General features: G+C 41.1%; 2 protein-coding genes across 5 annotated transcripts in view; both read left to right on the forward strand.

Annotated features, from left to right (window-relative positions):
• pkn1a (protein kinase N1a) overlaps nucleotides 1-4,686 on the forward strand; it is a 54,922-nt gene extending 50,236 nt beyond the window's left edge. For both annotated transcript variants that reach the window (XM_030424819.1, XM_030424813.1), the window contains exons 16-23: nucleotides 254-345; nucleotides 685-861; nucleotides 1,074-1,136; nucleotides 1,346-1,422; nucleotides 1,541-1,683; nucleotides 2,275-2,382; nucleotides 2,580-2,660; nucleotides 2,972-4,686. In XM_030424819.1, the coding sequence (XP_030280679.1) occupies nucleotides 254-345; nucleotides 685-861; nucleotides 1,074-1,136; nucleotides 1,346-1,422; nucleotides 1,541-1,683; nucleotides 2,275-2,382; nucleotides 2,580-2,660; nucleotides 2,972-3,175 (945 nt within the window). In that variant the 3' untranslated portion in view covers nucleotides 3,176-4,686. The remainder of the gene's footprint in view (nucleotides 1-253; nucleotides 346-684; nucleotides 862-1,073; nucleotides 1,137-1,345; nucleotides 1,423-1,540; nucleotides 1,684-2,274; nucleotides 2,383-2,579; nucleotides 2,661-2,971) is intronic.
• Nucleotides 4,687-6,853: 2,167 nt separating this feature from the next.
• On the forward strand, nucleotides 6,854-24,883 carry map2k7 (mitogen-activated protein kinase kinase 7). Of its 3 annotated transcripts, XM_030418871.1 has the most exons (12): nucleotides 6,854-7,065; nucleotides 8,988-9,035; nucleotides 11,837-11,981; nucleotides 12,319-12,385; nucleotides 13,363-13,476; nucleotides 14,976-15,095; nucleotides 15,206-15,313; nucleotides 15,405-15,584; nucleotides 15,711-15,791; nucleotides 15,969-16,111; nucleotides 16,523-16,568; nucleotides 16,654-24,883. In XM_030418871.1, exons 1-12 carry the CDS (start codon nucleotides 6,942-6,944, stop codon nucleotides 16,795-16,797), a joined length of 1,320 nt encoding a protein of 439 aa, XP_030274731.1. In that variant the 5' UTR covers nucleotides 6,854-6,941; the 3' UTR covers nucleotides 16,798-24,883. The 3 variants fall into 3 exon arrangements, with proteins under 3 accessions (XP_030274731.1, XP_030274741.1, XP_030274750.1); XM_030418881.1 differs by lacking the exon at nucleotides 8,988-9,035; XM_030418890.1 differs by lacking the exons at nucleotides 6,854-7,065; nucleotides 8,988-9,035 and adding an exon at nucleotides 7,155-7,691.

The following is a 24,883-nucleotide window of genomic DNA, read 5'->3' on the forward strand; positions in this document are numbered from 1 at the left end:
CTGCAGGAGCTTATAAACCCAATAGTCTTATATTGATTAAGTTCACTCAGACATGCTTGTCTTGAAAAGTTTTCTTAAATGAGAAAGTTGCAGGTTTAAATCGTGTAGTTCAGACTTCAATCATAATATCTAATGAGTTTAAGAAATATTTGATGTCTTCTTCATTAAATCTATAAACATGCTCATCTAGAGGACGTGTACAGCTTTTTTGCATTTTTCAGAGTCAAACAATGAGCTGCGTGTCTGTCTGCAGGTGTTACTGTCAGAATACAAGAAGACGGGCACGATGTACGCCATCAAAGCCCTGAAGAAAGGAGACATTGTAGCTCGGGATGAGGTGGAAAGGTGTGTGTCAATGTGCTTATCGCGCTGTGTTTTTGTGATTGGTTGTTGTTTTTCTTCAGTCTAGATCTCTGGGGGTACATTTTACTATATTTAATCAGTGCTGTTGTGCATTTGAATCACTGTGATTTCAGTTCATCTGTAGGCGAGTGTGGGTGTCTCATTGACCAGAATAAGCACTCTCTAATTATGTGTAAATGTCTCTTGCTTTTCCTCTCCTCCGCTCAATCCTTCATTTATCTCTTCTCTTCCGCATCCTCCCATCTCCACCTCCTTACGCTTCCCATTCCTCCTGCTTCTCCTATTCCTGTTCTCCACCCTTTCCTCTCCTTCCTCCTGCAGTCTGATGTGCGAAAAGCGCATCTTCGAGACTGTGAACATGTCACACCATCCCTTCCTGGTCAACCTGTTTGCGTGCTTCCAGACTCCAGAGCATGTGTGTTTTGTGATGGAGTACACAGCAGGAGGCGACCTGATGATGCACATCCACACAGATGTCTTCACCGAGCCACGAGCCGTGTATGTAACATCTGTGTGTGTTTATGTTTCAGAGAAAGGATGTTTTTTAAAATGACGTTTTCTGGTATCCAGTCCAGCCAACAAATCAGTTAATTTATTGTCATTTATAGTAAACGAAACCAATGTGTTCAGTTTTGTGGTCATTCTTATGTTTACATTTGATTGCCTTTTTATTACAGGTTAGTAATAATGTTTCTTTGGTTTGACTTCAGGTTTTATGCAGCTTGTGTAGTTCTTGGACTTCAGTTCCTCCACGACCACAAGATTGTGTACAGGTGAGTGGAGCCCACACAAACATTATCTCTCACATTATTGTGGCATGTAAAAATGTGTTTACTGAACAAGCGACAGACTAAAAAAGCTTTTTCATTTGTTGTTTGTTTGCATGTCTTTTACAATCCCTGTTAACTCTCAGCGGTCCTCAGTGAAATACTGCAAACAGAAACAGATTTTTCCAACTCCATCTTCTCCCTCCCTCTCATAGAGACCTCAAGCTTGACAACCTGCTGCTTGACACAGATGGTTATGTGAAGATCGCTGACTTTGGACTGTGTAAAGAAGGTGGATATTGATGTTACTGTCAGATGCTGTCAGCTTATTTTATTTTCCATGTAACATCAAGTCCAGTTTGCCTGCTGTGCATACTTTAAACAATTCATCTGTCTGCCTCTCTCTAAAGGAATGGGCTTTGGTGATCGGACCAGCACGTTCTGTGGGACTCCAGAGTTTTTGGCCCCAGAGGTCCTTACAGATACATCCTACACCAGGGCAGTAGACTGGTGGGGCCTGGGGGTCCTCATCTATGAAATGTTGGTGGGAGAGGTGAGAAATAGTAGACCGCACTTACACTTTCCATAAAGCGATAGCCAAACAAAGTTTATGTCTTGTAATATTAATATCACATTGGTCTGATGTGTGGTTTCACAGCTGAGCTTGGCGTAAATTATGAACTGGATGAATTTGATCAATTCCAGATCTTTTTGAATTCATAAACTGTGAATTCAACAGCAGATTAGATAAATGAAGGATGGGCTGACCTGATAAATTGCCAGGACTTTTTGCTTCTTTTAAGTTTCCTGTGACTCTGTACTGTAAATGGCTCAATGACGGATCAAATGAGATCATGCACAAGTTACACAAGCAAAAGCAAATTGATTACATATTGATTAAGGGTGTAAAAGGTGACTTTAATGTCTATAAATAAAAGATGTAGGTATATTTTGTATTTTTTGTAATTGATGTCTTCAGTCTTAGATTCCTTATATATTCCTACTCCCCCTTGCAAAGAAAGTTAGATGTGCAAATCACCAACAACACTTGTTTGTCACGTTACATGTGATTAATGCGTTGATTTGTGAATTTCTGATCTCTAAAATGGATTGAATTAACTGTGTTTTGTGTTTGCACGTATAGTCTCCATTCCCAGGAGACGATGAGGAGGAGGTGTTTGACAGCATTGTGAACGATGAAGTCCGCTATCCACGCTTCCTGTCCACTGAGGCTATTGGCATCATGAGAAGGGTAAGAACACACTTATTAAACACATATTAAATACACACTTTCCCCCTCTTTTGCAGACTTCGTCACTCATGAACAATACATGACAAATGCTGCATATGCATACGAAACAATTATGATTCAACCGCAGAGGTGACACAGTGATGTTTGACTATAATTTCCCTTTATAATTTCTCATTCTTGTGTGTTATTATGAGCAGCTGTTGAGAAGGAACCCAGAGAGACGACTGGGCTCTGGTGAAAAGGATGCAGAGGAAGTGAAGAAGCAGCCATTTTTCAGAGTAAGTAAACTTGTCACTCTCTTGGGTGTTTTTCAACAGGAGAACGACTGTTCTGCTTGTATTATTCATCCCTGTAGTCTTTAAATCTGATTTTCTGACCAAATAGACCAGAATATGTCCATATCTTGTTTGGAGAGCTTCTTTATGTGAAGCAACAGCAGGTTATATTCTGTTTGCACCAGCAGTAACAGCTCTGATGTACTCATTAATCACAGGCATTCCTGGCCTACCAAGTCAACATGTCTGTTTGCAGAAGAAAGAAAAAAAAAAAAGGTTCAGTCTCTCAATTCTTTTTCTTCGTCTTTCTCCAGAACATGGACTGGGAGGCGCTGCTGCAGAGGAAAGTGCCGCCTCCCTTCGTCCCCTCCATTGGCGGCAAGGAAGACGTCAGCAACTTCGACGAGGAGTTCACCACTGAAGCGCCGGCGCTCACGCCTCCACGTGAGCCTCGCGTGCTCTCCGGCAAAGACCAGGACAGCTTCCGGGATTTTGACTACGTCTCTGACCTCTGCTAGTGGAGATGGGTGGGGGCTCAAAGACTTCGAGGAATGTTTGTTGTTGAAGGCTTCGTGGCGGTCGTGCCGGAGCGGACCGACAGTCTCTACAGACTGTGAGCTGACTGTTTGTCTGCCGTTAACTACACTGTGAATGAATGTGGAGAGACCGGAAGCAGTCGGTCTGTGTTTTGTGTGTCTGCAGGGTTTCAAAGATGGAGGACTGAGAAAATAAAAAGCTGGGAGGGACGAAATGTTTTATCGCAAACAAAGGACAAATGAAGGCCCCCTCTTCAATCATTGTACAACACACCAGTGACTTCATTCTGTTTATTTGTCACCTGTGCAGCTGTGAGAGGAGTGGCTCACTGTCTTTTCGTACTGTTGACTGTTTGAGGCTTGCTTAATAGCCTCTCATACCAATGCCTTACATTTGTACTTGTATTTGATCCACAGAAATGCATTTTGTTGTTATTTTGTGGCCCTTTATACACAGCAGCAGGAGGAGTGATTAGATGTGCTGCACAAATACTCTCTAAAAAAAAGCATTAGATTGTGAGATTGGAAATCGTGACGTTCAGAGTGTATTTGTACGTATATGATGATGAACTTATCTCATGCTGACCCATGCTAGGTGAATTATTAGTTAACTACGGGGTAAAGAAACCACTGTTTCACTTTTCTTTGGACTTTAACCAACTATTCTTTTAAAAAATTGTGCTGCTTGGATTTTAATTTCAGCAACAAATTTTACAAGTTGCAAATACGTTGTATTTTAGGTAACTTCTCAATGCATTACTCATGACCCACCACATACTCTGTTTTCATTGGATATTTGAATATCCCAACCAAGCAGATTATTTCATTTGTTTAAATTTAAAAACAAAAAAAAATCGGAACACTAAGACTTGATGCACACGTAACTTGTTGTCCATTATGGGTTTGAGACACATTCATCCAGTTATCAATATGCTACCATTTTTACTGTTTTGTGAACATGAAGTAAGTAATTTCCCTCTGAGACAACTATATCTGACTTCCAACCAAACCAACACTGGCTCTTAACAGTTGTTTTAGTGTCTGTTTTTAAGTTTTCAAAACTGTCTGTTGTGGTCATTCAGGGTGTTTTTGTTTCCATCACAGTGATAAAATCGTCTTTGTTTTAGCCGATACCGATAGATATCTTAGTGATTTTTTTTTTTTTTTTTTAATCTGGATGGCTCCACAAGCACAACCAACCTCATTAGCCACTTTTCTACAGTAGAGCCAATACGAGCCAGCTGCAGTTAGTGCTGCCATAGATCCAAGATCCAAATTATCAATATCATCTGAGGGAAGCTGAATGATAAATGTTGGAGAATATGAGCCGGTGGTATAAACTTCTATGACACTTGAGCTTTTCTGAGTACAGGAGAGGTTTGTTTTGAAGTTGTATGTATGACGGTGTGGATTTTACTTATCTTGAGTATGACATTACAAAAACCATGTGAGAGTACGAGATTACTTATTTTATAAAGAAAACCTGGAGTGAATATGGTGCATGTGTGTTGTCATTCATGGGTTTGGGAGTCAGTCAAAAAAGGAGGGGTCAAGTACAGATACCAGAAAGTTAAGTTCAGAAAAAATAGCAATGATGTCAATTCTAGATAAAATCTAACATTTTATGTTTTATAAGTTTGAGCTGCATTTAGCAATTTAATTATAATTTCTTTGCCATAATTCAATATTGTTAATCAACTTTCACTTGATTCTTATTCTTATAAAAGTTGTGGGATGACATATTTTTAGCAGATTGTGATTATGATAGTTTAACAATTATTGTTTATTATTTCCATTATTATTGATGAGATCAAGCCACAAATTGCTTAGTCATTTGTGCATCATTGTTCTATAAAACTTGCCAGAGCCAAGAAAGTCCTCCGAGTCCCTAGAAATAAAACATTTAAAACAATATAAAACATCTGAAAAGAATCGGATCCTCACACTGGAGAGGATCAAACTGCCAAGAGTCTGGAATTTCTGATCATTAAATAATTTAAATGAGTTTTGATCGATGACCTAATCAACTAATCAATGACTCTCTTAGCTGTTTAATATGCACGGTAGAGCACGTTTATTATCAACATCAGTTTGGTTAATGTGATTATCATTACTGTTTTTCCAATATCACGATGCAGATTTTAGCCATATTGCACTTATTCAAACACGAGTTAGATAGCTGGGGGGATGTCGGCTCGAAGGACGGGGTTTGCCTGGTCTTTGAAGGGGCAAACATCACTGATGAAAAAACTATTTATGGCTCATTTAATAGAGGTGACACAAACACACATCACCAATGAGCCAAAATAAGTCAACAGGCCTGTTTAAACAGAGGTTATCACTACAGTGACTGCAGCACGTCGGGACATCTCTACCTTTTTAATACTGAATAACACCCACGTGCTTTCTGCAGGTTGGGTACAATATAAGGTGTATATACCACAGTCAGTGAACACAACATATTGTTGCTTCTGTGAACACCTGAAGTTACCTCATCTATAAATGTTTGCTTCCTCCGCTTTCTTTAAATAAATAAATCAAATTTTCATGTACTTTTTAGGTATGAGCAAATAAATCTTTTCATATTTGCCTATATTTGACAGCCCAGATGGAGATACAAGATCAGGTGCATCTTAATCACTCAGCTACCTGACACCGTTGATCACTTGTTTTTGATCGGAGCAAATGTACTTATAGTAAGTGGCTTTGGACAAAAGTGTCTGCTACATGCCCTAAATGTAAATGTAAATATTGTGAGGTTAAAATAGAGAACTGCAAGTAACTACTTATTTTATCATCTCTAAACTTACAATTTTATCGATTTTATTAATACCCTAATGCTGGGTTTTCAGTCCTGTTCCTGGGGGTTTAAGGTTATGTTTCCCTGCCCCATCACACCTTTCACATTACAAAAGGTCAGGGAATATTTTAACATATCCATCTAATGTTCCCAGAGCTGCTAGTGAGCCTTTCAAATTGCAAGTTTTGTGAGATTTTTTTAGGCTGCAGATATGTTGACTTCTTATGGAGGGAAAAACATGTGTTGTTCATTATCAGTGTCTTTGTTCAATTAAAATATTACAGTAAATCATTACAATTTGAGACATGTGAATGAAACATTAAAGCATTAAATTCTCTCATCTCTCATATTTGAGAGGCTGGTAACACAGAATAAAAAATAATTTAGAACTGCTTCATTATCAAAAGGCTGGGACATTATTTTAATAATATCAATAATTAATCATAAAATTACAAAAACTTGTTCTGTGGTGTTCTTAATTAGATGTTGGATGTTTTTGGATGTACTCGAGGGTCTGTGCAGGAGTCTCAGTAGATCATTTGACAAATGATTGACTAATTGATTACACTTCATCAGACTAAAACCATTCACCTACGTGCTTGGGGTGCTGTGCAGCAACAGTCAGTTCTATTTTGAGGACTTCAGGAGGACTGTAGGGGAAAATATAAAGTTTGTTGCTTAATTTACTTTTCAATCTTTTTTCAGTCCTCAGATCCCACTGTATAAACTGGGTAAATGAGCATCAACTATCATTGGCGGTGCAGGTGTAACTGTGTAGTATGTGTGTAATGTGTGTGTGCGCCCAGTCAGTCAGTCAGTCAGTCAGTGTGTGTGTGTGTGTGTGTGTGTGTGTGTGTGTGTGTGTGTGTGTGTGTGCTGCTGGTCCTGCCTGCCAGAGAGGGGAGTCGAGAGCTCTGCTGGGAACTACATGGTGCTCAATTTTTCAAGATGTCGTCGCTGGAACAGAGGCTGTCGCGAATCGAGGAGAAACTAAAGCAGGAAAATGAAGAAGCTCGCCGGAGAATCGACCTCAACATCGACATGAGCCCGCAGCGATCACGTCCTAGGCCGAGTGAGTGTCCACCGGGGAGGACCGGGGACTCGGTAACGGCCAGAATAGCCGGGGGAAAGATCGGAGAGGCGGAGGGAGGGAGGGAAGGAGCGGGGGGTGTTATGCTGCTCCTAGCTACCACATGCTAACAGGCTAGCTACATAAACAAACACCGACTCGGCTTGGTCGGTTCGTTTTACCGTCGAATCGCTTGTCTAGCGAGAGAGGCTATTTCTAGAGCGAGTGAAGCGACATGTTTATAAAGATAAAGCGCTGTCATGAGGTATCTCGCTGACGGTCACGTCCCGAAATCTGTTCCGATCCTGTCCTGTCAAACATGCTAGGCTAGCAGGCTAGCAACCTGAGTGATAGTCGGTGGCAGGCCCAGCGTCAGTCAGAAAATGTGTAGTTTCCAGCCTGTTAATGGAATATAACGGAGGTGCCATGTATCCACAGCTTAGCTTCGGCTTCGAGTCGTTATCGAGCAGCGTGTTTGCTTGTGGCTCTTGCGACAAAGTCCGTTTTTCCAGTGCCAGTTCTGACCGTTGACGAAACGGACGCTAATTTGTGCAGGCTAAGAAATCAAGCTAACGTTCCACATACGTTGGCTCCGGTGTTGTATAGATCACACAGCTCCACATTTGGAGGTAACATCTACACTGTCTGACACAGACTCGTTGAATTGAGTCATTTATTATATAAGGGGGGATATGTAGCGAGTGTGATAAGATTGGGCGAAACAGTAAGGCTGGGCCCTTGAAACCGTCTGGAGGAGAAAAGTGTCCAGCAGCAACATGCCTGCACTGACTGACATGTAACACCGAAATAAACACAGTGCTGGACACAGAAAGCTCTGTATTATCATAGCAGCCTGACCAAATCAACTTTAAAAACTGCCAGTCGACAATATCAGAAAACCTTGTTCATTCACAAGATCACCCTTTTCTTTCAGATCATCACTTCTTGTCCATTCATGTGAGGTTTGAGTGACATTGACCATAAACCTGCTTTCCTACCCGCTTTTTCTTGTCTTTTAAAAATGTTAATGGGGTTTCATCGTCTGTCTGTAAGAAAGAGGGTTAGAAGAACGGCGCTATGTTTTTCTTATTGTCAACAAATCGTAAGGAAAGACCAAATCTAGCAATAAATGGGCCGTACTGACAGGTGTTGACTGTGAATCCTAAAACTTGACATGACATGGACCTCACTCGTCGTCCAAAAAACTAGCGACATGATAAAGTTGGCGAGCCACGACAGAGCAAATCATTTAACACAGTTTCTTGATGTGATAACATTCGGTGTTTTCCATCCTCACGTGCCAACGCCTCAATTTTTACTTCACCGGCAATCCCTCGCCTTTAGTTACCCCGTGTAAAGCGATCCAAGTAAGTGCAGCACAGTGAATTACATGTATTAAATGTTTCATTACAGTGAACGTGGGCACTGTAGTTTATTTTGAGCTGCCATAAATACTCTTTAGAGCAACAAATGTGTTTAAATCTGCAGTTGAGTATCCCCACAAGATATACTCCTGTTTGAGTAATGTTTGCTTTGAAACCAGCAGTGATCAGCTGTTTTAAATAACATATCTGCAGCCTGGTTTTAAAGACTCATGACTTCAGTCAGAACCGACGTGCTTGGGGGCTGAGTGGCACAGACAGGGTGGGGTTGGAGTCGGAAAGTATTGAAAGATGGATTGTTGATTTTTTGGTCTTTTCAAAGGATTTATTGACAATAAGAAAAAGATTAAAAAGAATCACGCTGGCCTTATCCTCTAGTATACACCACTTTTGTTTATGCTTGAAGAGAACAAAGAATTACAGGAGCCAGAAAGTCTGTGTTTTTTCTCCCCATTTGTTATATGATTGTGTGTGTGTGCACGTGTGATCGTAGAACAGTGCAGTAATGTGCGTGTGTGTGTATATTTTCTTTCCTCCGTCTAGTCATCGTGATCCAGCTCAGTCCTGCTCCAGCTCCTTCCCAGCGTGCAGGTATCATTCAATCCATCGCTCTCTCTGCCACTGCACCCTCCCCCTCCCCAACACCTGTATCCCCCCTTTCACCTCCCACCCCACCCCATACTTTCTCATCTCTGTCAGGCCCTAAATATTACCACTTCATTTACTGTTATTACTCTAACGTTTGTCTTCTTAACACTTTTATGAAGATTTCTTACATCCATTGTATTTAAGAATCTAAAAAGAATAGAGTATGTGTAAAAAAAAAAAAGAGCTTTTTATTCATTAAAAAGTGGCTGTAAAAGTCAGTTTACTATCAACTAGAGGGTCTCTAGATTAATTTAGGTTAGCATCCGTTGACAAGGTGAGGTTTGGCTTTTTGTGCTAACCTCAAATTAGCTTTCATTTCAAACCTCTTCCCAGCACACACATACTGTGCTTTCTCCCACGCTGACACACTTCGTGCTCTGTACCTCATACCAGTACCTGATTAGTTTACGACTGAATAGGGCTTCGAGTTTAATCCATGATACCGGCTCTGATATCTTAGCCCCAGCAGTTATTTACACCTCCTCTCAAATCACATCCTCTTTCCATCTTTCCATCCCTACTCCTCTCTCTGTCCATCTGTGTGTGCCAGTGGCAGGGCAGTGTTGGTGTGCGTTTGATGTATGTATGTGTGTGTGTGTGTGTGGACGTGTGTGAGATGATTAACCTTCGTTTCGCTGGAGGCGGAGAATCACGGTGCATGCGGCTTTTTTGCACGACACAATGTTTGGGGTTGTGTTTTTTTTGTTTCGACACAGTCTCTAATCCAGCATCCCCACTGGTGCGTTTGCAGGAGTGCTGTGAACACTCTGGCTTCTCTTTCTCTCTCTGTGTCTGTGTTCTTTGTGTGGCGACTGAAGACTTGCCCTCCTGTCCGAGTCCGACCAACTGACTGTCTGACTTCCAGCTTAGTCTGTGCTATGCAGTTTTGGCCGAATGTCTCCTCTCTCTCTCTCTTCCCTCACATTGGACTGTTTGATGTAATTCGCCTGTTATTCATCTTCTGGCATCCCCGTCCTTCCTGTTGCAGCAGGCGGCGGTGCAGCAGTGCCTGCAAGTATCTGTGCCCCCCCCACCCACCCCCCCACACACTCTGTCTGTCCGTCTATCCTGTCATCTGTCCATCTGGAGCCAGCCAAACTGTGGAGATGCGATCTGTGCCAAAGACTGCCTGAGCTCTCCTTCCTCTTTGTACTAACACCTCCTCCCTCTTCACTAACTGATTCTCCCCTTACAGGCTCATCCATCCACAGGTGACTCGTGGATACAAACACCTGCTGGCACTCTCAGAAGAGCTGCAAAAACCAAAAAAAAATGAAACTGATGATAATTACGGCTGCATGATCCTCAATGTTTTGGAAAATGGTTGAAGTGAAATTGACATAAAATGGGATTTAAACTCTCTGAAATCAGACTTCCACAGTTTGGTAATATTGGAGGAGGTCATCATAGTCACCGCTGACTGTGTCTGAGCGTTTGGTTGCCCGTACTAATACGTTAGATTGTTGTCCTGAACGTCTTTTAACATCTAGAGTTGATAAGAGTAAGTGCTTGCTTGCACATACTCCTGTTATAACAAGGTCAACATTGTCTTTAACATGTCCTTGAACGCATGATTCATACCTATGTTTTTATACGAGAAGCATGTTGCACCCGCTGTTTGGATCTGTTGTGAACTGGATCTACAACTGTCAAGTAGGCACCCAGGGTTTAAAATCGTTTAGGGGTTTCAACCAGACTTAGTGGCTTTGTGTGGATAATATTGTCTTTAATGACACATTTCGGTTTATTACAACTTGAGTTTCATTGCTCCGACCATCAGTTCTGTCGGTTATGATAAAGTTTTACACACCAAAGTTAGTTAATGATATCTGCTAGTCCAATGAAGCACCAAACACAAGCAGTTAAATGGTAATGTTAATATTGAGAGAAAGATTTGTGTTGATCGCGGTCAGACTTCTGCTCAACTTTGATCTACCATGATTGCTGTAGTTGTACACAATCAGAATTCCCCTTTTAATGAGGGATTATTAACAACATTAGGTGTGCATAAATAAACTTGGGTTATTTAAAACCTGTTAGAACGACTGACTGCTCATACTGTTTGTAATGTTGCTATGATCCCGGCAGTCGCTTTAGTGGGTTCAGTGCTGTCATAACAAATAAAACCAATGGCTGGAGCTAATATGATAAGTCCCAAGTGTAAATAAACCAGATTTTCCCTTTTAAAAATGTACTGTGGGCGTCCGCATCCCTAAACTGCACCTCCCGAGCTGTGGGCTAACCCTGCGCTGTCTCTCCCTGCCTGAGAATGGTGTTTCTTTTGCTCTGAGATAACCGTCCTGCTTGTTTTAACATGAGGTCGGGACATCAGTGTAACAAAAACAAAGCTGTAACTTCGGGGAAATAAAAACAGCGAGTTTATCCACCACGAAGGGTCTAGATAGCAGCCAAGGCCAATTTCTCCTGGTGTCTCATGGGAAATAATTTTCAGTCGTTACTACATGACATGATCAGACGCTTTGATTTAGTCACTATGTAACACTGATATTAGCTATTAAAACACACATCATATAATAATACACTATCACTATTATATGGATATGTGATATTCCCTATTGGTGTACAACAGTTTTAATCCACTAAAATAATGGAGTCGTTGACTGCATGAATAAACATGGACATCTTACACCTCCTGGCATGCTGGCCTCTGGTGTGAAACGTACTGTACCATTCGTTCTGTTCTGTGTCTAATGTGTCATGTCCCCTCCCCACCCCCACCCCAGCACTCCAGCTGCCGTTGGCCAACGATGGAGGCAGCCGTTCATCGTCTTCAGAGAGCTCGCCTCAGCACCACCCTTACCCCAGCCGCCCGCGACACATGCTCACCCTGCCCACACCTCCATATGGCCTACAGAAGAGCTTAGAGAAGTATGTGGACACAGATGCGTGATTATTAACACTCTGTGTTAAAGGATCTTACTGTGTTAATGCAGCATCAGTAAACTTGATCCTACATGCTGTATACACGCGCATAAGAACCCGGCGGTAAGCAGAATCAAGGTTCACTGAAAGAAGAGCACGTTGTTACCACATAATTGATCCGCATACATACGTACAGAGTGTGGGTGGGAGAGATTTACACAAACACATTAGTGAGTCAGAGGTCCTGCTACCATCAAAACAAACGTTTCACACTGAATCATACTTCTTATAGCATTTGTGCTCTCCAACATTGTGTGTCAATGTGTGTGTTTTGTCCCCACAGTGCAGAGATCGACCAGAAACTGCAGGAGATCATGAAACAGACGGGTTATCTTAAGATCGATGATCAGGTGAGACATGCACACAGAGGCACGTGATTAGTTTAATGAGAAACCGTTGATCAAACACCTCAGCAGACTACATCCAGGACTGGGTAATATGGAAGAACCTATGATTACAATAATGAAGCCAGGCCGACTGGCTGTCTCGTTTTTCGAAGCTTATCATCGCTATTGTCATACATTTTGTGGCGATCCCCTTTCGAGATCGTTTAAGGAGGCTTACGTCTTCAGTGGGAACTGATAGGATGGAGTGCTACAGCAAATGGGAAAGTATTGAAAGAAGGAATGACACATTATCTTGTTTGTTCTCCTCAGTTTTCAGAAAAAAAAATAAAGGTTACCGTAAAAGTTAAAAGCCTTTAAATTAAACATCCACATACCCTGAGGATGAGCAGAGCGATGTCAAGAAAACAGTATTACAGATTAAACTAAAACCTGTTAGATGTAAGTTGTTTTCATTTACCAAGATAAAATGGAGGCGCTGGCCCCATTTTGTTTGTTATTGTCCTCCCTCCTTCAGCCTTTAGGTCTGTTATCATAGTTGGTGCCAGTGAGGGTTTGAAGCTGTGGAGAGCTGAGAAAATGATTTGAGTCATCGCTGCACTCCAGATTGTTTTTACTTCCCCTCATTAGCCCACAGGGGTCGTTACATCATGCACTCGTTGAGATGTCACTCACAGCGTCTCAGTCACCAGTGATTTCGTTTTAACGAGGCACGGAAATGATGCATCTTCCCCACTGTGCGCTTGTATTCTCAGTCATGGCCAACGGGGAAGCAGCTTAATTAAACATCAAAACATTTGTTAGTAAATGGCCCAGAGGGGTTTACTGTTGCCTCACGAAGCAGAAAGTCAGAACTGGCCCGGCTCATCTATTTTCAGCTCGCAGAGTTTGCACAGTAACAACATTCATTTAACATGTTAATCAGCAAAAATATCTTGAGAATGATCTTAAGTCTTGCTTTATTTGTGTTCGTCCGTCCACAGCGGTATCCAGCGGAGGTGACAGACCTGATCAGTGAAGGGGAGATCGGCAGCGGCACGTGTGGGCAGGTCTTCAAAGTTCGATTCAAGAAGACCGGCCACGTCATCGCTGTCAAAGTAAGACCCGCACACCCCAGCACTCACCTGGTCTCAAAACACATTTATCAGTACTAAAATGTAGATTTTACAGGTAATTTTAGTAATGTACTGTACTTCTGCTAATGCAATACAGGGGAGAGTCGAACTGAGCAACTACACAGAAAGATGTTGCTCATTTGTGTCAACTTCTTTCCTGGAAAATTTAATTTAAAAATACAGAATCATTTTTTCTTTTTCTTCATACCGTAAGTTTATAGTTTGTTGTTTATAGGGGCCCCATTAGCTCCGGCTGTTGTGCTTGATCGTTGGTCTGGGACCCACAAATGTACATGGGACAAAATTGGGGCTGCATCTTTAAAAACATCTTCATTGCAGATTAATCTGCAATGATTATATGCCTGTTTGGTTGTTTTTTAAAAAAAAAAAGTCAATCAGTGTTTCCTAAAGCCCAAGATGAGGCTCCCTTAAATATCTTCTTTCTCCACAATCCAAAGATATTCAGTTTATAACCACAGAGGAGTATAGAAACTTGAAAATCTTCACATTTAAGAAGCTGGAATTAGAGAGCACTAATTGATGGATTATCAAAATAGCTAATTAATTGAATTGTGGACAACTAATACATGTATCGTTGCAGCTCTGGACGAATACAAGACATTGAGAGTTACTAAAGAATATAAAAACAAAATTAAGGAATATGAAATACATTTTAAATAAAAATGACTCAAAACACAATTTTAGATGGGAGTGACTTGGTCCATTATCCACAAAGAGATAAGACACAGGACCATAAAAATATATTGCCTAAATAAAATGTCTCTTTCGGTTTGAAGCTCTTTTTCATTAGTAATTTATCTGATGGGGGTGTAGTTACAGCTGATGAATCAGCAGAGGCACTTTACTGAACAGTTTTTTTTAATTAAATCTGTTTCAGGTTTGGGAAGATAAGATGAATGTCAGTTACGAGCACTGTGTAGTAATTATAGTGTTTATGCGTTATTAATCCTGTCGAATGTATGTTAGTGATTGTGCTGCTCATGCTGTGATGTTGGACAGACTCAGGTACCATTGTTTTGGTCAAGCTAAACCATTTTAGGGAACAATTTCTGTGGCTCATTAAAATAGAAAAGGATCTCCCTACAGGGGCCGTAAAGACATGAAAAAAACTCTCAGACATTGGTCAACGTGACCAAAATACAGCAGGACCTTGATGCCCAGCTTGGTTCAGCAATCTTTTTCTGTTGTACTTTAATTGTGACTAGTTTACCAACAAACAGTGGCAGTAATGACCCCACATAGCAGCCCTCCTATTTAAGAGATGACTTAATTGTAGCCATCCAAGCTGTTTAACAATTATGGAGTCAATCAGCAACACGAGGACTCTTTTGCTTTGTGATTTTCAATTGGCTTGTTTCTTAACATGCTCGTCCAGCACGGTGTGTGTTGCATGCGTTCAAATATTGGGAGGAATTTTAGATGTCTTATTGTGTGTGTGTTTGTGTGTGTTCTGTCACCAGCAAATGCGTCGCACAGGAAACAAGGACGAGAACAAGAGGATCCTGATGGACCTGGATGTGGTGCTAAAGAGTCATGACTGCCCTTACATCATACAGTGCTACGGTGCCATAGTTACCAACGTGGGTGTCCCCGAAACACATTACTGTCTATATTGCTGACAAAATATCAGCTTAGCTCTTTCTGCTAGGACTGGTAAAAGTTGGATGTGCGTGTGTGTGTTCTTGTACAGACGGATGTTTTCATTGCCATGGAGCTGATGGGAACATGTGCTGAGAAGCTGAAGAAGAGAATCCAGGGCCCAATCCCAGAGCGAATCCTTGGAAAGATGACAGTGGCAGTAAGTGGAAGAAACTCAGACACAGATAGGAAAGTTTAAAACCTGATTGTTTTACTCTTATAGTCTTACTCTGTGTGTGGTCCTGCTTCAGATAGTGAAAGCTTTGCAGTACCTGAAAGAGAGGCACGGTGTTATCCACCGGGACGTCAAACCCTCCAACATCCTCCTCGACGCTAAAGGTCAGATCAAACTGTGTGACTTCGGCATCAGCGGACGCCTTGTCGACTCAAAGGCCAAGACCCGCAGTGCCGGCTGTGCTGCCTACATGGCAGTGAGTGAACACCCACACACACTACACTCAAAACACTGCAAGTGTCTCACACATAAATCACAGTTTACACCCTACACACAACCTGGTTCCCTAAACAGAGCATTGCCTGTCTTTGTGCTCTTGCAGCCCGAGAGAATAGACCCTCCAGATCCCACCAAACCTGACTACGACATCCGAGCAGACGTGTGGAGCCTTGGCATCTCTCTGGTAAGACTCCTTGCATCACAACCAAAGCTCAGTAAACACATTAAAATAGTCCAGTCAGGTAATGTCATTGTTTTGTTGTAGAAAACTGTAGTTTCTTTGTTCTTTATTTGAATATAATTTTTGTCAAGTGAAGTGTTTGTTGATGACTTGATGTTAATGGGTCCTTGTGTCTACTAGGTGGAGCTGGCCACAGGACAGTTTCCCTACAAGAACTGCAAGACAGACTTTGAGGTTCTGACCAAAGTGCTGCAGGAAGATCCTCCTCTGCTGCCTCTCGGCATGGGCTTCTCCCTCGACTTCCAGTCCTTCGTCAAAGACTGGTGAGCACAAACCTCTCTCTGAAGCTGAAACTCACCGACTACAGAACAGTCAGGGCTTTCAGTTCATCAGATGGTGTTTCTTTTGAGAAAACCAAGAAAAGATGCAGATCTGGCAACAGTGGTTTTAGCTACTTTGATCCTGTTCTGTGGAACAAATTGCCTGTCTCATGGTTTGTCAGGTTTGTCACAACTGCTTTTGTGTCTGTGGGATGGTTGTAATGTCTTGTGGAGGCTGGGTATTTGTCAGTGTTGTTTGTTCTTGTATTATACAGTATAATCTCATTTCTCATGTTGCTGGTCACCTCTAATTTCCCGGTATAGAAATGCTCTATAAAAATGAAATTGCTGTGCCTTAAAAATGTTCTTCAAATGTACTAGTTGCAGCTTCACCTTGTGTGTGTGTTTCCACAGTCTCACAAAGGATCACAGAAAAAGGCCAAAATACCACCAGTTGCTGGTAAGACAACAGTCAAAATGAGAAAAAGACATTTTGTTGAGATTCACCAAAAATGTACCTAAACTATCTCTCTCTCTCTCACCAGGACCATAATTTCATCCAGCGTTACCAGGTGCTGGAGGTGGACGTGGCCGGATGGTTCCAGACAGTGATGGATCGCACCGAGTCGCCTCGCAGCAGCCAGTGTTACAGCCATCAGCACCAGCTCCACTCGCTCTTCAGTAGGTAGCCTAGCCTACCCCAGCCCGGCGTTAGCTTAGCCAGACGCTAGTCTAGCCTAGCTTTAGCTTTGCCAAGCCCAGACTCAGTCTGTCCTAGTCTAGCCCAGCGTTAGCAGCTAAGCATAGCGTTAGAGCCTGCCCGCCTGTTCATCTGTCCACCTGAGCGTCTGAAGAGCCCACAGAGGAGGAGGAGAGACTCGAATGGAGGTCTCTGGATGAACAGATGGACGGAGAGATGGACTGATGGATGGATGGATGACACAGGTGGTTCTGTTTATATGGACAGGCAGATGTCGGGAGGAGGGAAGAGAAAAAAATGCACACTGTAGTTAGCTTCATTCATTTAGACTCATGTCTCGTCACTCTATCATGTCACATCACCGTGTGTAACACCCACACACACTTTACATACAAACTGTTTGTGTATCTTGTATGTGTCTCTACATTTCCTTCACTTTCCATTAGTTTTCCACCTACATGTCTGTCTCCGGCATTGATCCAAGCCATTGGATTAGTCAACAGAGTAGTCACTACACACTGGAACAAAGCATCTGCTACATTAGCAAACCTGAATCTCTCTTGTACATAAACATGATGGAGGACACAGCAATGTCCGGTGCAATTATGATTCTTCAGGTGTTTCTACTATCACACATTCTCAGGCTGTGAGAGAGTAAGTGCGTGCGTGTGCGTGCGAGAGAGAGAGTGTGTATGGATCAATATCAAGACACAGTCACTGGTTGTTTTTAGTAGTGAGATTATATTTCCTCGTCTTTTAATCACCTTCACACTACAGACAGCTGTAACACACAAGAAGAATGAATTAATCTGTGAGCCGTGCTTAATTTCTAACTTGTAAGGATAGTAACTCTCATTGAATTTAACATGAAATATGTTTAGAATACCCATCATTGTATTTAGCAGGTGCATAATTGGAGAAAAAAAATGTGAAAAAGAATCACAAAAAAAATTAGTGTTGCATTTTAGTTTCGTAGAAAAGGAGTTGTTGTGGTTTTTGCATATTCAGAGGGATTTATATGAACTCTTAAGAGCGTTACAAGAGTTGTAGGGATGCTAAGAAGAGAAAAGAGGAGTTGGAAAGGAAGAGTGTCAGAACCTTTCTAGACGTATGCGAGAGAAAAGCAGAGAAAGTTGAAGAAGAGTGTGTTATCGTGATGGATTTGGAAGATTGAGTAACTGTTACTAGTGAGAGAAACGGGAGAAAGAGGCTGGAGAGGGAGAGTGATGTTTCATTGAGAAGATAAAGAACAGGAGCTTATCTTGTACAAAGACTATAAATGAAATAGATCTTATTACCTGTGGAGCATTTCTTAACTTCAATCCCTGTCCGTCTACCTCTTCCTCTTTGTCCACCTCTCTGTCTGCTTCTGCTGTTCAGTGTGATGTAGTGCTCCACAGTGTGACCAGACCAAAGGCTGCGTGTAGGTTGTTATTGTCAGAGGCCAAGACATTTCAGACATTAAGAAGCCACACAGACAGGTCTTGATAATGCATCTGTAGGTGTTTTTAAGAACCTAGAACAGGGGTCTCAAACTCGCAGCTCAGGGGCCACAACTGACCTACACTGTCGAGAAGCTGCCAGTGTGTTTTTTTTAATTATGTTTTTGCTGTTTTGAAGCTGATTTTAAAGTAGTCATGTACTTTTTCTAGAGTTGCAAACATCATCAATGATTTTGATATAGTCATTGGTTAGTCATCTCGTTGTTTCTTTTCAATTAATCTACCAGTCTATAAAATGTTAGAAAAATAGAGCCGTTTAGGATGGCATGTATCGATATTTCTGTATCGATCCACACACCACTACCAGGAGTCTAAGCGTTGGGGTCACAATTGGTTGGGATTTTTGGAGAAATGGTTCAAACCATTGTTCGCTAGAATCAAGACTCTTGAGAACTGGAAACCAGTTGATTTGGGGTATTTTTTTATTAATCAGTTATCGTGGTTGCATTGTTTTGGTCACAGATTCATTTCTATCAGTTAATCTAGTAAATGTACCTTCTTAACATAAACTTAAACCAATAGCATGCAGATTTAGCGCAGCACATCTGACACCAAAGTGTGTCTTTATCGAAATAAAGATTGACTTAGAGCATGGACAGTGTCAAGAACTGTTCTTGGCTGGTGGCCCCAGGGTTATTTGACTTTGAGACCCCTAAACTAGAGGATTGTTATGATGAAATCGATTGTGTCAGGCATGTTAAAAAAGACGCATCTATCTAACCTGGTCAAAGTGTTCGTAACTGAGATGTATAGATGCACTCAATGCGTGCAAGTCTTCAGAGACTGACAGGCTAGAGTCCGATTGCCTCCCCTCTCGCAGGGCCACAGCCAAAGCCTGCTAGATGTGCAGACTCAAACCTCCCACGCCCCGTCACGCACCAAACCAAATCACTGCTAGACACAGAGAACTGAGGACTGGCAACTATAGAGAGTTGAACCTGCTAAGTGTCAGAGAGAGAAGGTACAGGAATGTTGTCGAGATGGCAGAAAAGATGAGTGAAAAAGAAATGACAAGGAGATGAGAGGACAGAGTGAGGTGAGAAGGAAGACTGGGAATGTTAAGAAAGTGAGATGAGAAGTTAAAGAAAGTCAGAGACAAACTGGAGCCGGATGATAGGAAGTTAAGTGTATAAAAGAAGACGAAGACAGGAAACATCAGCCCATGTGTCACAGGACTGCCGAGCTCTGAGGCTAGCTGTTCGTTGTAAAAAGCTTTCATGGTGTTTCACCAATGTACCAATTCTGATTTTAGCCAGTGAGTTAGTGTGTTGTGTTTATGTTCTTCTGTTCAAACAATGTTATTTATTTACATTGCTACTGCTGCTACTTTTTTTATTGCTTTAGACGCTGCTGTCACTTCTTTTCCCCAAAGGACAAATACTTTATTCTTTTTTCTTTTAAGCCAAATAAGTGAAATAATGCAATGTCAACACATGTTACCAAATACAGAGGAGTAAGTCTGAAGAAGGCAAAAGCAAGTGAGAGAGGGTGAGAAGGGAGAAGGTGCAGGGAGGTCGGCTTCACGAAAAGTACTAACAGACAAAATGTAAATGCGCACCTCACCTGAAATGTAGCTCTATGTGTAATGGAAGTAGTTAATCATTTATATAATGACGTCACACTAAACTGTACAGTGTAGATATGATCAGAGGGGATGTCTGTCTGTCCAGATGCTTTTTGTCACATCCATCCTTTACTGCGTCCATCCATCCCTCCATCTGTCCACAGGTCGCCTGCAAGCTCGACAAGCTTGACAGTTTACACCAAAGGTGTCCACAACTCAACAAAAACATGAGAGAGCAAGAGAGTGCGTTGTTGGTATTGTTATGACTATTGTTATTGACATAATTGATTACTCTCAGCTATGATATATATGGAATCTCTCTTTAGCTAGTGGGAGAGGGGGAGGTGGGTGCCCTGTAGTATAGCAGTGATGTGTGTGTGTGTGTGTCATATACTGTACAGTACAGGGGGAGACTGTTAAACTAACACACCGTGACAAAACCAGCCGGTTCATCCTTTTACTCAGTGAATCCACTCACTGTGGGCATGTATCAGGGAGCTTCCTGTGGGCCACATGGCTTCACCGAGCCACTGACCATCAGCGATCCTGGATAACTGGTGTCACACAGCTGGTAAACAGCCAGCTCCGTTAACGTTTCCAATTAAGCTGTAATTTATTGCTACGAGAAAAAGTTCTTAATCACGCGCCAATCAAATCAAATGTCATCAAACCCAGCTGCAATATTTTGTTTCTTATTATCGATATATAGGACGATTCTGAATTACCTGCAATAAGCTAAGATCAACCAATTTATAGCTTTACTACATTAACCATGAAAATAACATTGATGATCATTGGAGCTATTTTTCCTTTAAAGAATTTGGGAAAAGTATTCCTCCTTGTGATGAACAAACTAAATGTTACGTGTGAAAACTTTATTTTTATTCAGCTGTAATGATCACTCATTAGTATGTGTATTAGTCTATAATCTCTTGAGTTTAAAACCCAGAGTAGACACATTGTTGTGTAAAATCAAAAACTCTTACCTCTTACATAATTATCATGGAAATCAAAGTAACTCTAATGATACATTCAGACACTCTGTATGTGTGTCGCTCTGTTGCTTGTAACTTTTACTCTCTACTTATGTCCACGCTGTCAAATCTTTTTTATTGATTCCACTGACCTGATTATGCAGCAGATGCCCTTGTTAGGTTTAGGTTTGCCCCTGGGTCCCTCATCTGATAATAATTTTACTTTATATGTAAGAGTTTTATTTGAAACTTAAACAAAATTAACAGAAAGTAAAGAAATAGCAGTTTTGACAGTCTGGTATCTAGCATATTGTGTTGCAGAGATATTTACTGACGTAAACGTGCTCATTAGCTGTCCACATCCCGGTCCAAAGTTCCTTTGTTGGCTGCACGGCTACCTAAAGCTAGCTAATGGCAGCTCTAGTAAGCAGCAGTAAGCTGTCACTTTGGGGATATTCTGCTCCCCATTTGTTTTTATTAGGAATTTGACAGGTGGACAATTCTGGTGGACATGTTGCACCTTTTTAAGTAAATATATATATACATAAATAATGATAATAACTAAGAAATAATATACTCCCTTTTTGCTGGGATCCTTCAAAGAACCACTTGCTTCGATCAATCTGCTCTCCTTAGCCCTGCAGAATACCATGGTAACCTGTCCTGGTTAAAAGTGAGCCAGCTTTGTGATGCCAGAAAACCTGAGTTAAGCCCAAAGATAGCTTCTTCATGATACTGACCCTCTGAGCAGACTGACAGTGAGTTGGCACAACTCCGTTAGCTCGGCTAGCTTTGTTGGGTTTTAATCTGGAGACCCTGGAACTGATTTCAAACAGTGAACAGGGACTCTTATGAACTCTCCAGATGATGAGATTCAGGGCTGAGGGTGACATAAATGCTAAGCCTCTCTGCTCAAACTGTTTTATATAGACCTGAATCTGGTGCTCAGTGTCCGTCAGCTGTACTGCCTTGCCAGTACAGCCTGGGGTATTCTCATTGGTGCCGTTTCTAAAACACTCTCAACATTCACTGTTTAAAACTCTGTACGTGTCCAGCTGGACCCAGTCTCCCACTGTCGAGGGTCTCTGTTATCAAGCTGATGTGTATTTTACACACGCACACACTCGCTCGACTGTGCCGTTTCCATCCAATCACCTGATTGGATGATGGTGGCCACTTCTGGATGAGAATGTCAAGTGTGTGTGTGTGTGTGTGTGTGTGTGTGTGTGTGTGTGTGTGTGTGTGTGTGTGTGTGTGTGTGTGTGTGTGTGTGTGTGTCAGAGAGAGAAAAACACATCTACAAAAACACATACACACACACACCCTAAATGTATAAAGTGAACCCATTCTACACAGCACTGCTCGCTACGCCAATAGTGGCTTTATGTGTATATTAGCTGGTCAGGTGCGAGGCCAGGGGTGTATAAAAACAGCTAGCTCATAGCGTGTACCTGCGCTGTGCCTTGACACTGAGGGAGAGCGTGTGTGTGTGGGTGTGTGTGTTGTAAACCCATCTGTAAGTAAACCAAATATCATTTTCACTATGCAGTCATTCAAACCATGTCAGCTTGCTTCGGTGGGGAGAAAAGAAACCTCGTGTACATACACAGATAAACTGGAGTTAGCGACAGTGTGTTGTTCTTTTTCGAGCCCCCCCTCCCAGTGTGATCAACGTCACCGCCTTCAGCTAGTTCAGAGAACAAAGAGAGCGAAAGCAAGAGATGTGTTTTGAATGAGCTGACAAATATTTAAGGATTGTATCGGGGTCGGGGAGGGACGGGGGTTAGACCTGGGGTTTGTAGTTTTGTGGGAGATACAGATCAATGCTGTAAAGTATATCAATTGCATGTTATTGTCACCGTTGTAACTGCCATTGTTTTGTTTTTTGTTTTTTTTGTTTTTTTCTTCCAAGACAACGGTCGGTTGGGGCGGGGATGCACAAAACTTTATCCTTATTTATGATTTTTACACATATAGTCTGTATTTTTGTTTCTTTTTTGCAAAAATGTTGAATTATTGTGTACTTAGGAAAAGACACATTTTTTTGCCTTTTTTTAATGTTCTCTGTCAACTTTGCAATATACTTTTTCACTTTGGACCCGTCAGTAGTCGTCGAGGAGGAGGAGGAGCTGTATCTTTATTAGCAGACAGTGTTTGTTAGAATAACGTCCTGTTTTTCCCCTCATTCATGTGCCGTGTGTCTTTCTTTCTTCTTTTCTTTCACTTAGCCGTGTGTGAGCAGAGAGTGTGTGATGTTTATTTGTCTACCAAAAGTCTTTACTGATGATTATTATTAGCTTTTATTTTTGTCCATTGTTTGTTTTTTATTATGACTATGATTACTGTTTTTATTATATTATTTTTGTTGTTATTATTATTATTATTATTATTCAGGGCAAAGATGACACCAAATTGAACAAAGAAATAATGATCAGTGCTGAGAGCTGGACAGTGTGTCCGTATTTCTGAAGGTTTCTTTTACTGGTGAGGTGGAGCAATCGTTTATTTCTCACCGTTACGCTGTAGTGTCTGTCCACCTGATTTACACCGCTACAAAAAGATAACCTCTGAACTGAAAGTCTAATAGTATTTTTTTATTATTATTATTATTATTATTGTTATTATTATTATTATTATTATTATTATTATTATTATTATTATTATTATTATTATTATTGTTTCCTTGGATCAGATATCATGATCAATTTATTTCTTGTTACCCCTGTTTGGGTCATAAATTGTGTGCTGTTATTTAATTTTTTTCTCTCTCTCTCCACATCCCTGCCCATTGCTTTTCATTTTTTATTCTATGTTATGATTATTATTTTGTGTTTTTTTTTCTGGTTTGTCTGATGCTGTAGGCAGTGAGCTGATTTGTCAAATGCCAGAGCTTTCTTTTTTTTTCCCCCTTTCTTTTTCTAATGCTGAGACTGTTGTGACTGATGTTGCACTTGTGATGGGTTTTATTTTGGTTTTGTTTTGTGTTGCAGATTGTTGTGCGGAGAGGAGAATATTGGGTGTTTTCCTTATTTTCTTTTTTAAGTCACAGCAGTTATTTTATCAATCATAGATCTGTGACACAGAGCAAGAAAAGTGATTATACAGTGTATTTTTTTCACTGATATTTATTTATTGGTCATTTGTATGTTTTATGTGTATTGCTATTTTGTGGAGGGCAAACAGGACTCAAGGTAGAGGAGTTAGTCTGTCATTGGCATTTTACCATTGTGTACAGAAAGCAAAATATTGTATTCAGCCATCACACTACCGTACAGTCCATAAAGAAACGTATAAACAGGTTAAAATAGAAACCTACAGCACAGTAAGGTAAAGGCTTTACTGTGGCTGTCTGACATTATTTTGTTTACCGTTTACCCTCTCAGAAGGCCCCATCAAACAAACTGCTCATCGGTAAAAGCTGAGTCGCCACAGCATGGTTATTGAACTAGTGCTTTGCTAATAACTCACAGTCAAAGCTTGTATTGTTTGAAACTTGGATGGTTTTTATCAGTGAGTACTGAATGCCAGCAGCAAAGCAGACTAGATTTGTTTTTAAGTTTTAGGTATTTCAGCTGATGATAACTACTATGATAGTGGACTGATTGGCTTGTTATTAACCTGCACTCCCCGTTAGCAAGGCAGGAGACACCCTGCTTTGAATTATCAGTGAGGTTTGTTGCTTGGTTTCAGTCTAGATTGCATGACATTGCTAGTGCGCAGGGCGGGGGGGAGGATTGACTTCAGTCACCACTGTTGCAGTTTAAAGGCTTCTTGTATGTACGACGCCATGGAATCATTGTCTTGACAGTTGTATCAATCGACACAGCTTTACTGCCTGTTTCTTTAATGTGTGTTTGTTTGGTTTTTTTTTTTTGTTTTTTTTTTGTTTTTGGCTGTATTTTATCCCCCCCCCCCCCAGTCTCATTTCAAACAGAATAAATGCCATTATATTGTGAATACCTCAGGATTTTTTTGGAGAAAAAAAATAATAAAACACTTAAAAATCAAATAAATAAAAAACTCATAAAAAGTTAA

The sequence above is a fragment of the Sparus aurata genome, chromosome 1 (genome assembly GCF_900880675.1).
Source record: "Sparus aurata chromosome 1, fSpaAur1.1, whole genome shotgun sequence".
NCBI lineage: Eukaryota > Metazoa > Chordata > Actinopteri > Spariformes > Sparidae > Sparus > Sparus aurata.